The sequence below is a fragment of the Mixophyes fleayi genome, chromosome 1 (genome assembly GCF_038048845.1).
Source record: "Mixophyes fleayi isolate aMixFle1 chromosome 1, aMixFle1.hap1, whole genome shotgun sequence".
Lineage (NCBI taxonomy): Eukaryota > Metazoa > Chordata > Amphibia > Anura > Limnodynastidae > Mixophyes > Mixophyes fleayi.
The window spans coordinates 228,501,596-228,516,060 of NC_134402.1; the positions used below are offsets into that span (position 1 = coordinate 228,501,596).

The window sequence follows — 14,465 nt, forward strand, 5'->3', positions numbered from 1 at the left end:
AGTGTTTGCATTTGCAGACCTTTGACACAGCTGTACTCAGACAGTAAAGCAGAAAAACAGCTAATTCTACCTGGTGTTAATTTTCAAATCGACATGTTGATCCATTTTATCTAACCAGCTAAAGCCCAGAAGGGCTATTCTTTTTTTAATGCACATATTTCGATAAACTGATTTTCAAAATATATAAGTCTATCCTGACACCTGTATATATTTTGTATATGTTTTTGACCCACTGAAAATAGGTAGAGCTTTATTTAGTATCTTTCCCGCTTTGTGAAAGCGCTTTCTGGTGTTCTGACTCCTATCCTCCCACTCATAGGTACACACCCACTTCCAGCAGGAGGACTGTAATACCCGAGAGCTGCCGCCAGGGTGCGCCGCCGAGCAGCGCTGCGCGGTCCTGATGCTGCCGGGGCTCAGTTTCCAGCTGAGAGCTCTGCCTGTGTGACTGATCCAGCCTACCGAGGGGCTGGAGATGGCCAGACTGACGGAGAGAGAGGCGAGGAGGCAGCAGCAGCAGCATCCCCCGCAGCAGCAGCCCCGAGCCTGCCCCATGAGCGGCCCCGAGCCCCCTTCTCAACAGCCAGACAGCATGAAGGACCTGGACGCCATCAAATTGTTCGTAGGGCAGATTCCTCGCAACCTGGAGGAGAAGGACCTGAAGCCTCTCTTCGAGCAGTTCGGCAAGATCTACGAGCTCACAGTGCTGAAAGACCGATACACGGGCATGCACAAGGGTGAGCACTATCCTCTGTCCTTTTTCACACACTTGCTCCCTTAACCTCCCTACCTCTCCTACATTTACCCACCCGCAAGCATGATTACAGATGACCACCCTCTTGTCTTCTCTCTCATCGTACCTATAGCCTACCCGAGTTCCCTTCTTCATTTAAACAGTGCCTAACTACATGTCATTATACTTGCTTTTCTTCTTTCACCCTCTCAATTCAGGGACATGCACAAAGCTAGGTATCAACCTGACCCTTCTCCATTTACACATTCACTAATACATTCCGAATTCCCATATCTTCTAATTTATTCACCATTCATAATATGTTCAGGAGTGAGTACCAGCCTGTCTCCCAGCATCCTCTTACACTCTCATCCATACAGATTGCCTCCCATTTTTCTTCCTCTCAAAAACTCCCCCATTCAATTGATGGTTATGTACAAGATGAGTGCCTGCATCCCCCTCCTTATATATTTTATATACTCTGTCACTGATAATTTTCTACATTTTTTCTCTGATTTACCCCTCCAGGTGGCATATATTATCAATGATGGGTATCAGGCTTCGTCACTTTCTCATTTCATGCTTTCATCCATTAATCATTTTGTGCTGAGATGAGTGCAGGCTCATTTCCCCATCTTCTTTAATAAATTCAAGTTGTGCCCAACAGTAACACATACACAGATATATCCACAAAGGCACCCCAGCATCTATCTTAAAGCAAATATTTACCTGGTCATACACATCTGTTTTACCTTTCCCTCTTCCCTTATAAGTTCATATCTATTGATAGTGGATTCCATAGATCATATATTGGCTTGACATTTTCTCTCTCTTTTATGCCACCATTCAGGTGGCATGTACAGTGACGTGTAGTAGTCTGCGTCACTCTCTCATTTCATACAGTCATACATGCCTTCTGCTTCCATTTCTCAAGGGGTTGAGATGGAGTGCAGGCCCACTGCTAACATCTTATACTTTAATTCATTCAAACTGCAAGCCACTCTCACCCAAACTGCCGAGCCAACGTGAGCAGTCTACTAGCTTCATTTATCTGCTTATACACTAAGCCATTCAGCAACACACTCATGCAAAGATATAGTCATTGCAGCAGGCAAGAATAAGTTCATAAAGTACATATGTTTGTATATAGATATATTCAGAATTTTCCTTTTCACAAAATAATTTCGAAAAATTATTACAAAATCCTGGATATACTCTTGATTTTGTTAATCATTTATTCATAAAAATAATCTATATTTAACTTTAAACTAACTCTATCACTAATGCCATCACCAGAGTCACTCATTTCATTCTGTTTTTCATGCACGTTCATTATTGTGCATTTACAAATCCAATTTCCTCTTGTCATACTTGGTTTCATGGCTTTGTGCTCTTTTATTGCTCACTCCTACCTAATTTATTTTCCTATATTCTATTAACATATACATACTTGTGTATCTAAAGCTGAGGCCAGGAGAGAGAGAGTTTTCAAGGCAAGAACATAAAAATGGTTGCCTAGTATCAGGAAATAGTCTATAATGCATGTAAAATGACATTTCTGCAACGGCCCAAAGCCATTTATGACAGTTTCTGAGTGAATAATATATACTGTACACCTCATGCACTATAAATGTCCAACAATGTTTCATTACAATGTTTATTTTCTTTTCTTTTCATTATTTCTTTATAACACGCTCGCTATCTGTATACATGGGTTATGTTTCTATTATTCAGTGTTATTTCTGAATTGTCTTGTACATTACATTTCACTAAGCCCCAAATCCTACTCCTTTACTGCATATTCTATTTGCCTTTCTGTTGGCATGTCACCTATCACACATACCATCTTTTATCCTGCCACAGGCTCATCCTCACTACCCTCCTCTTATTCCTCTCTCTTTCACAATACGTTCTCACATTCACACTCAAAGTTCTACCATCTCATTCATTGTATTACATCCTCACTACTATCTCACTAATTTTGCACTTTCTATCCTCTAACCAACTCGGCTTATTCTCTATAATTCCATAACTTGTTCTGTTATTACACCCTCACTACCATTCTGAATCTTATATTTGAACTACAACAATCACACTCTTCTACTCATTTACATTCTCTCAATCTCTCTTTTATAACACCCCCGTTTTATCATATTTGTTTTATTATCACATTAATTTTTTTCTATTCCGTAACTTGTTCTCTAACATTCTTTGGGGCCTATTTATCAACACTTTCCCCCTGTTAAATCCCCGAAAACTGCTGTTTTCGGGGATTAACAACTAAATTGCTATTTATTATTGTAGCATCGCAGCAGATATCTGCTGCTTTGCATCTCATCGTTTTACTGAGCAGTCCCCATTACAGTGTATGGGGAGTTCTCAGTAACGCTATTTAACAATGTAGAGAAGAGCCGGACAGCGCATGTGTGGAGGTATCATGTGATCCCTTCCTGTCACATGACCCACCGTCTATCAGTCCAGATCTCTGTGCGCATGCTCGAGCTTTCGGTTGGAGCATGTGCACAGGGATTCAAAGCAGGCCGGAAACCACATCGCAGAGGACCTCAAACGAAGAGCCTGTGAATGGTAAGTGTAAGTCTTCACAGGAACAGACGTTTTTCGGGAATGGCTGTTCCTGTGTTGATTTTTTAATAAATATGAGATACTCATCTATGCGATGAAGATTGAAAAGTATTTTTCATAAAATGCGGTGCTATATAAATAGGCCCCTTTGTATCATAGCCTCACTTCTCCTTCTCTACCAAGCATATGTAATACAATAATCCAGCTTTTATTATACCTTTACTGTTATTCTTTCACTTCCTCTTTACTTTTATCTCTCTACCATCACCTGACTCATTCTCTTAGTGTACCAGAATTATCCTCTCTGTGTTTACACCTTCATGATTATTTACCATAATTGCTTCTTTGCCATAGTTATCAAAATACCTCACTCTTATTCAGGCCCGGCGCTCCCATTAGGCAAGGTTAGGCAATTGCCTAGGGCACCGGGCTCTGCAGGGCGCCTCGAAATGAAAAAAAAAAACGGAAATCCACGGGGAGGAGAGGAGGGAAGGGGCCATTGAATCTTACCTGCATGAAGCTGCTCCTCTCTGCTCTGTCTTCTCCCCTCCGCTCACTGACAGTGACAGGCTGTGATGATGATGTCATCATCACGGTCCGATAGTGTCTGTGAGTGGAGGGGAGAAGACAGAGCAGAGAGGAGCAGCTTCATGCAGGTAAGTTAAAGAAAGACATGGGGAGGGGTGGGGAGGGAAGCGCAGCGGCGATATTCAAAGGGGGGGCAGCGATTTTCACACGGGGGGGGCGGCGATTTTCAGACTGTGCCTAGGGCGCCAAGGACCCTAGCACCGGCGCTGCTCTTATTACAAGTACTACATTATGGGGCATATCTATCAAGCCGTCAACCATGCAGAAACGGTTTTTTCCACATGCTTTAGTCATTTTTAAGTAAAGTGGTAATTTAATAAAAGTCTAATGAAGGAAATATCAGAGATAGGCAAAGTACCACACAATCCAACATTCCCCATAATACTCAATGGGGGCTGCAGTGCGGGCAACTTTAGCGATTTCCAAAAAACTTAGCTTTTCTGACGACTAACTCCATCTGAAGATGGCATTAGCAAATCAGTCCTATGGGGAGAGCATTACACATGTATGCAAAGTAAAGACTCTGAGTCAGAACCCTGAGTTGTCATTGGATAAAGTCATCGCTGGGACAGCCTCCTATCAGAAGCATTGTCCCAACATGACATTATAAGTAATCTGCCCGTTAAGTAATCTATCATTGCTGCAATGACAGATGATACTTAACGGGGCACCACTGCGGAAACTGGTAACTAGGGGCCTTAATCTATTACAATTATTATATATCCATTGCCAACTTTACATGATAAAGGAGAAGATAGGATATGAAACTATTAATAAGGCAGAGAATATAAGGCAGAGAATAATGAGTTGAGAAAGCTTGCAAACAGTTAGACTAACTACAAGATTGTGTGCATTACGGGGAACATATACATTTGGCATTGTTGTGAAATATTACCAATCCAACCAATCACTTTAAATCTAGACTATAAGAATTCGTATTCATTTACTTCATGGCACAATGTATAAGACATATGTATTATGTAACTATGGTTTACTCAACCTCCCTGCTTACACAGGCCTAACTTTCTCTTACTTTCTCTCCTCTCACTCCCGCTTTGCTTTTTCCTTCTATTATCTTTCCTTTTTCTACTCATTTCTTCTACTCCCTCTTGCTCTCACTTTTTAATACGCCCACCACTTAGAAGTTTATTTGTCACTGTAATCTCTTGCACATTGTTTTTTTTCTTTTCCCACTCTAGGTAAATTTGCCTTTCTAATTCATACAACATTTTTTACCATACTAACAATTACAACTATAGGTGTCTTTACTATAACATTTCATATAGTCATTTGTCTTTAGTTTTCCACTTTACCACATTGTTGTGTTGATTTGTAATGCTTTATGTTTAAACCGCGGTTGCTTGCCGGACAAATTGCCAATTTTTTTTGCATTGTGGTATCTGTCTTGATGTGTACTAATCTCTCTTTAGTTAAAAAAATACACTCTGTCTCTATTGAAAGTAGAAAAGTCGATGACTCTCATTTAGGTTTATGGGCAAATCCTGATAAAGTGTGCAAATTTGTACAAACCGTGTTGCAATGCAAGGGGTAAATGTATTTGTTTTGCATACAAGAAAAATACTGCTTGATTTTCCTGTAGCACACAATTTCCGGTCAACTTATTTTTACACTGTATTTTAGAGTTGAGCGAGGATGCATTCCCCTCTCAACTCTATATCTGTCTGCATATTTTATATTTTAACGTGCGCTATAGTGCAACATGGTTATGTCAATGTGCAAAATTGCACTTTCAACTGGATTTACTCTGAGCTCTAAATGAGGCCATATAAACGATTTATATGTTGATGAAGGTAGGGTTTGGTCCATCTAAAAACAAAGTGTAGTTGTAAGAGTAATATTATGTTACTCACTATAGGTCATTCCATTAACTTAGTATATGTAAGTTATGATTTTGCTTAAACGAATGCTCAAGAGAGTAGAGTATCTATTTTATAAAGATACAGTTTAGGGGAGATCAAGATTCTTACTGGCTTATTGTTGAAATAAGCAATCCAATATTGTACAGCTGTAGTTATCACTGTAGCAAATGCTCCTACATGGTAGAGTTGCACTTGTTGTCTATGTAATGTTTTATCCCCAGTCTCAATGACTTTTCCATTCTTACTATCATGAAAATAGTAGCAGGTTGTCTTATCATTAATTAGCAGGTAGTGTAGTCTATAACTGCAAAGGTTCTATTAAAAGAACAAGTCAGAAGAATCTGACTGTTTGTACACACACAATGGATGGTCCGGCAAATATAGTCATTTTAAATTAATAAAACTGAGACTAAAACATAAAGTTAGTGTTTTATTTTTGTAACATTGAAAATAGAATACAGTTCTGTATTTAAATTTAGAGAATACATTGTATTGTTTATTATGATAATGACCTTTTAAACTAGATCTCCCTGTCTAATAACATAGTCTGTGGAATATTCTCTACAAATTTGTCAAACAGACATCCAAATAAGCCATGAGTTTGGCCCATATTCTAGCCCCTTGGGGACACCACAGGCTTAAACAGAATGGACTGTTTCCCTCTTGGTTTCTGAATTACAATCTGTCAATTCATGTGATACAACGATTGCAATGCTAGTTCATATTTCTATTTGTTTCCTGCTCCTTACACCATGACTACAACATTCAAGTATTTGAGACTAGTAGTAAGCTTATTGAGGCTATATGTGATAATAAAGTTGCCTAATTCTGTGATTAAACTAGAGATCCTGTTTTTCTCTTTGTCATGGATTAAATTTGATGATTCTGTGCCACTTATGTTAGAAAAAATGCACTTCAGAATAATTGTTTTTAATAGTCTGGATTATGATTTTGTCTTTTTTGCTCCTTGGAAATGTATCCCTGTTTGTCTAGTCTTGTGTTTACAGTTGCTTTATAAATACATTGGTAGAAGGTCTGTAGGCATAGTTACGTTCCTCCTGTCTCATCTCAGACAGCACAGTGCTTAGGGGAGCTGAGATGAGATTCTGACTTTTAGTGCCCAGCTTGCTTCTCCTTTTCCTGTTTCATCCCAGTTTCATTCGAGAAGCTCCTGGATCATTAATAACACAATATAAATGCAGTATGATGCATACACCATTCACCTGCACTTCCTCCTGCAATTGCTATATTTGCAATGCAGTGACTGGTAAGTAGAGTAAGTACAGGAGTGGGAGGACCCTTTCTTTCTAGTAAATTGGCTGCAGGAGGAAGTGCAGGTGAATGTTGTCTATGTATATATCACACTGCAAGGTAAAAGTATCATACTACATTTTCACCAGTAATCAATGATTCAGGAGTGCAGTGACTGGTTCCATAATCGGTACTTGGATGAATGGGAGTAGCTGAAGCACTCATGGAGGGCAGCACTTATAATGGCATAAAGTGGAGGTACATAGTTGCTTAGAACTGGTTAGCTTTAAGTCTAGCTTCTGCTGGCCCATGCTTTCCTTATATGTGTCTTCAGCCCTGTTAGGTACAGATTTATATAGTGTCAGTTCCCTGCTCATATCTTTTCACTTTCTTGAAGGATAACTATTTGAATCATTGTCTATCCAAGGAGGGGGAGTATTCTGCCTAAGAGTGGCTACAATGGCCTATTGCCAGGAAGCTAGGTGCAACATCTGGGTATTTTACCATAGTGATGAAATAACTGCTGCCTTGCTTCTGTGTGGAAACGGGAATATGTGAGCCTTCTGCCAATTTTAAATTAACCACTGACTTGCCAGGATGGATATCTGGGCCTCCTGCCAAAATGAAAAACTGTTATGACCTGCCAAAGTGCACAATATTATACTTTGCCCTCTAAATGAGGGGGGACAAGGGTTTACTGTAGCTCACTGCAGACCTCACTATGGTCCACTTACATACAGATACATATGTGAGCTCTCGCTTTAGTTGTAAATGGGTGTGGTCACATATATTTTCAATTGTACCTTGGGTGGACCAGCTAGCAAATGTACACTACCGAGCTTGTATCCATCACACACTAGGTACGCCACAGGACATAGCAGTTAAGCAACAAAGTGAAATGTATTCATTAAGTAATCAAAGTTAGCTTTCTATACAGTAAAGTAGAGCAAACATCTGTTTCAGCCTTAAGCAAGTGAAAAGGTTACACAGGGGGTTATTCGGTTCTGACTGATTTTAATCAACTGCCAGTGCACCTTCCTCACATGTGTACACTATACCTTGATTAAGCTGAGATGATTAAAATGTATAATAATTAAAATGGTGATGCTCCCGCAATACAAGTCATACGTGTATCTTAATCATATGTTATGAAGATTAATTGGATAAAGGACCCTTTTACTTTCTTTATACTGTATCCTAGCTGAACTCTCAGGGCAGTATCTGCTACTACTAACCATCTCTCTTCAGGTTATATATATGGTAGCTCAGAGCAGTAAAAATAGTTAAAGGACATCCCAACAATTAGTACCATGTAAATAGCAATATACAGTATATATGTACAATATATATACAATATACTGGCTATTATAAGGATGCTATAGGTCACCGAGTATCTGTTTGATAACCTTATCTAATTATAATACACACATTTTCCTAATGAATACCTGAATAATGACATCAAAACTCACAATTTATACAGAAAATAAGTACAGGAGTTTTTATGCATTTATTAGCTTAATAATATTTCAAGACTTCATATGGCAGTCCATCATCCTAAAATAATACATGTGCAATAAGGTATAAGGAAACTGCACAGTTTGTGCTCAATAAAAGTGTTGTGGTCTGGTAGACATTTCAGACTCCTGCACCATTGCTGCATCCAAACTTGCACCTCCAAGTATGTGTCTATTGGGTTGTACATATAACTGATTAGTTCATTAGAATCTGCCCAGTCTTATCTCATCATCATCATCATCATCCCATTTATTTATATAGCGCCACTGATTCTGCAGCACTGTACAGAGAACTCATTCACATCAGTCCCTGTCCCATTGGAGCTTACAATCTAAATGCCCTAACATACAGACACAGACAGAGAGAGAGAGACTAGGGTCAATTTTGTTAGCAGCCAATTAACCTATCAGTATGTTTTTGGAGTGTGGGAGGAAACCGGAGCACCCGGAGGAAACCCACGCAAACATGGGGAGAACATACAAACTCCACACAGATAAGGCCCTGGTCGGGAATTGAACTCATGACCCCAGTGTTGTGAGACAGAAGTGTTAACCACTTAGCCACCGTGCTGCCCCAAAGAGGTTTATACCAGGGCACTGTTGACTAAAATGTAACTCTTATTTTCACATAGTATTAAAATAGTGTCCATGCAGTGCTTCCATATCCTGATTTTTGCATAAATCTAAGTGTAGTGATAAATACAATAACTACGTACTTACAGTTTTGTGTTCCTCTGCTGAAGTTATGTAGCTTACCAATATTGTAAGTTATCTGGAAGCCCCAGGCAATCAGCAAGAGAAAAAGCGCATGAATGGAGCTTTAAACAATGTACATTTCTCAGTGTAAATGCTTTAGAAAATTCAGTAGAGAATGTTTTATATGTTCAATTACAGCTCCATGTATTTCAATGGTTTCAAATAATAGAGATGTTTTAGAGTTAGGTTAGTTTGCCCAAATGCAGAATTTGAAGCTGAGTAAACCATGTTACATTGTAAGGGGTGCAGATGCAAACATGGCGCTAAATCAGCCCCAATGGACTTTGTTCTCTTCCATGTTTATTATGGTTTTGATATATCCAATAAAGTTAATATCAACAAAATAATGTAATCAATGTGGCCCAGCAGTTGTGGCAAGGGGGCAGCGCTGTTAATGAAAAAAATATCCTGCCAAAAAAAAAAAAAAAATACTTACCTTGCGGTCACGTCAGCTGGCGCTCCGGCTCCCTCCCTGGTCTCCTCCTCCGTGCGGTGCTCGCAGTGAATGTCGGGGGTGATGTCATCACACCCGACATCCATTGCGTAGCGCAGCACAGAGGAGTCACCCACTGTTACCCTCATTGGAGGCTGCTCCATGAGCCATTTTTCCCGCCACCCTATCTTTAAATCTCTGTAGATTTCTATTAGTCCTCCTGATGCTACCTATATCGGTGACCATTTCAAATTGGTCAATAAAAAAAATGATTCATGGGTGCAGAAAGAGAGGAAAAAAAAAGTTTTTGGCATTTAATTCCCCGAACCCCACTAACTGGCAGATGCAGGTAAGTTAAATTGCAGCTGGTAATGGGACTACTGCTTTAATCATGATTCTGCAACAGGTTTCCTAACTCTTACTAAATTCATTTCAAGAGAAAAGTTTAATATGTTAACTATGTTTTCTATGTTTTTTTGGATGATCAGCTATCGTTAGTGTTAGTGTATTTTATGTGCGGCCAAAACCAACTCATCGTCTTCCAATGTGACCCAGGGAAGCTAAAAGGTTGGACACCCCTGATTTAGCTGTTCACCTACTCAGATGACACCCTCACAAAGTTAGCCTCAAAAGAAGTCCTACTCAGCCACCTAGCTTTGTTTGAATTTGTTTTAAAGATTAAGGAAATTATGTCTTTATCTATTCTGACAATTCCATGGCATTCAAAGCTGGGAGGAACACAGGGCTCTCCTTTCTCTTGCACTGGAAATTCTATCTTGGGCAGTATTTATACAAGCCAGAGTTATTCAGTTAGCATATTTCCTAAGCAGAATAGCCATCTTTCCAGGGAAGTGGCATTTAAAACATGGAGAAAAAAGCACATGCTTTGATTCTCTTGCCAAGGTGGCCAAGAAGACGGTAGTTCTTGTTGAGCTTGCAGCCCATCGCCCGTACACACTACTGTTCACAAAAGACCTTTAAAAATAGAGTCCAATACTATGTCAGTACTTAAGAAAGTCTCTCATGGTATGAATATTGGCATGAACTGAACTAAAAAGAGTAGTCCTTTCTTAAAAGACCATAAAAACTTTGTTGGCTGTGAGAAAATAATCTACAAAAACCACAAAACATGGAAAGGCTTCCTGATTTTTGTGGGTGTTTATGTTTGAACTATAATAATCCTCCATCCCAGACTTTGATGGTGTTGCTCCAAAAGGGTTTGGATAAGGTCCTGAGCTAGATACTCCTCAACCTATCTTGCGTTATATTGAAGATTCAAATCCTGAGATATGTCTGATGAATTGGAAAAATGGGCACATGGAGAAAGACATATTTAAATCCACCATCATCCAATCATCTTGATTGTTCCACCACCATCTTTATTAATTCCATCCTGAATGCCTTGAAATGCATTCATTTGCTTACTGTTCTCAGATATAAAACTACCCTAAATTACCCCAAAGTCTTCATTATGAAAAAAGAGCAGGAAGGGACATTTGATCACTTGTGTCTAGCAACACCCTTTGAATAACTTACTTTAATTTAAACTTGTTAAGAGTGATTAAGAAAACTTCTTTGGGTTAAAACATTTTTTAATCCATTGATTGTGCAAACAATCTTTGGGGAAGTCCATCTGATATTGTTGATGGTATTTTTTGGAAAATGTATATTGAACTCATCTTTCTTTTGTTGTAAGAGCCCATAGAGCCCTAAAGTGTTTTAATCTGCCTCTTACTGGGAACTGCAGGCACATGGAATTCATTGGGCTTTTCTTCCACTTTGTGCCCGTTTTGAGACCTGAAAGGAGATCTAACCATGCTTGATCTATCTGCCGCTTAAAGGTTTGACTTTTAAGACCATAAATTCTCCTTTACTCTCTTCTGCTGGGGATGGAAATAACTCATGCCTGCAGAAGCCTGTGATATGATGCAATCTAATTTTGTTCCAAAGAGCATATCACATTCAAAATGTAGTTGGCAAACTTTAGTTGTAGACATGGTATCTACCAGCCATTGTTTGAGTCAGACACATGTCCTTACTGCAACAAATAGGGACTTAGCTGAAACATAAAAACTTTCTTGGCTGCTTGGATATGAAATGCATTGAAATTATTGCCAAGTTTTATGACCTCTAGAATTATGTCTTCTCTTTCGATCCACTATACAAAGTCATTTGCATTCAGAAGTTAGTTGCCCTGCCCAAAAATCTAATCGTGTCTGCCGGACGGGGTACATTCTTGATATTCTCAGAGTAAAAAAATAATTTCTCTCAGGCTTCAATCATTTATCTTTTTTTTAAATCCAGTATTTTTATTGAAATTTTTTAAGATATAAACATACTAAACAACAAAAAGAAAAGAAAAACAATCGCATACATATCGGAATTAAATGACGGAATTTACAAGATTACATTAAAGCATAATAATAATAAATGTGCTATATTCATTCAGGATCATACATCGTAAATGCTTATACATAAGTATGTTACACATGCAGGGTTTATTACATGGACTCAGATACTTATTATAAGAACTGCGGTAGCCATACATTTAAGTAGATAGAGCATCTGTACTAGATGACATAGGATAGAATGGAGACTCTAACCATCTGTACCATATATTCTCAAATTCCTTCAGAGCCTGTCTGCTAGTATAAACAAATCTCTCGTGCCTTATGGTGGTATTGACCAGTGCCTTCCAATTTTTTCAATCATTTATCTTTAAACAGGTTTTTCTATCTTGTATCAAAGTTTTTCAAAGCCTAGTCATATGAGTCCAAAGTTTGTACTACAGACTGATGCTCTTCTTCAAGCTCACCATCATTGTATTTAATTTGATGGATCCATAGTCTCTTGGATTGGTGGAGGTCTGGCAGAATAAGGTGGCTGCAGACTGTGACCAGGATTTGTAAGGCCTTAATCACTGACTGTAACCTTTGACATTTTGGTGTACATTGACTGAAAAAGGGGCATTTTCTGATCGGCTGTAGAGACAGAGGACACATTCCAGTAATCCAGACAAACAAATTTGTACTAAAGAGCATGATTAGAGCAAAACACATATTCTTGTTTTCTTGAAGAAATGTTCCTGTATTCTTCTTGTGCACTCCCTAGTAATGAACTGAAAGTATAAATCAAAATCCAGTTAATATGAGCTTATTTATTTTTTTGGTACCCTAGATCGGATGCACTTTCAGAAATACCTCTTTGAAACCGAGTGAGACCTTGTAGAGCTTGTATTCATAACAATAACTTAGAGCAGGATAGTAATAACTAATATGGGCATAATTATTGGTGATCAGAATACATATGCAAGCGTTTGTGCTCACAGCAATGCAGGCATCACTTTGAGAAAACAAAGGCAAGCAGGGCAACCATTTACCTTGGTTAGGCTTCCTTATAGCATTTGCCATTCAGTGAAGTCATCAGAGTGTGAGTGTAGTTGCCTCTATATACTTTGAAAATGGTCATGGTTGCACTCAAAGACGGGATGTCTCAAAGATGGAAGTCCTTCCTATATGAATAGAAATACAGGTCTATTGCCTTTAAAAAAAATACAGTCCAACAATAGTTATAATGTGAATACCTAGAATATAGTTTGTTATATCATAGCTATAACTGGCTGTTTTGCTTTTCAGTTAAGGGGATTTTATTTGGAATCTCAAAAAAAATAAACCATTCACTCTTTTTCTAAAGCCAAAGAATATACATATACTGCACATTTATATTGTTAATAAGATTTGTAGTGTATGAAACGCTCAAGAAAGGCTAAGATCTCTTCTTCCGTTAATTCCTTCACAATTAATAATCTCATCAGAGAAGGACCAGTTGCCCTAGCCATTACCATTAAACAGGTGATTGCAAATGTTGATGGGTTTTAAAATTGACAACAATAGCAACAGCACCAACATCAATGGAAATCCTAGTTGGTCTAGAGTTATATCACCAAGCAGCAACAATGTCGACAAAAAAACAAAAACAGTTTTGCATTCCTTGGAAATGGCTCCCCACTTCCCCCTAGGAAACTGTAAAATGTATTGCATGTATACCATGTCACTCTAAGTACATGTAAAGGAAGCGAGTACACACAGGGGATTTGTGGAGGTGCCTTGTGCCTCAATTTGCGAAACTGATGTTGATTTCACAATGGGTTCACAAGGAAAAACTGCAGCGTTTGCCGAGGAACAGAAATTTGCACCTGCTGAAGGGGGTAATTAGGAAGGCTGAGAGTGCTCCCAGCAAAGGACTGAGTATGTCTATCAGTGCGCTTAGTTTTACGGAGCAGTGCAAAAATGAGTTTGTGGAAAAAGATTAGTGTAATTTGCAATCCAGATCTCTCCTGACAATCATGATTAATTTAAGCCATGAATAAGGCTAAACATAGCAGGATTTTAGCAGAATAATCAAAACATTTTTTTTAGTAAAATGTGTGGCTCTAGACCAGTGATGGGCAAACTTTTTTAGGAGCGGGCCAAATAAAAAAGAAAAACTTTAGGCGGGCCAATATAATTTATTAAAAAACTCAAATATCGAAATATATAATACCAATTTTTTCAATGGGACGGGAGGGTGTTATATAGCAGTGTTACCTCTATAAGTGCAGCGATCGTACAGACACAGCACTTATTTCAGCAGGTTGTTGCAGATCCGTTTTTCTGGTGAGCCACTAACTGACAACACAGCAGCCAATCGAAATCCGCCTTAGTATATGGCCCAGCCCATCGCTTCTC

General features: G+C 38.7%; 1 protein-coding gene across 1 annotated transcript in view; it reads left to right on the forward strand.

Moving 5' to 3' along the window:
- The first annotated feature begins 400 nt into the window (after nt 1–400).
- The window catches only part of CELF5 (CUGBP Elav-like family member 5), a 97,313-nt gene continuing 83,248 nt past the window's right edge, over nt 401–14,465 (forward strand). Inside the window, exon 1 of the mRNA XM_075206540.1 lies at nt 401–737. Coding sequence (XP_075062641.1) covers nt 476–737 — 262 coding nt within the window. The 5' untranslated portion in view covers nt 401–475. The remainder of the gene's footprint in view (nt 738–14,465) is intronic.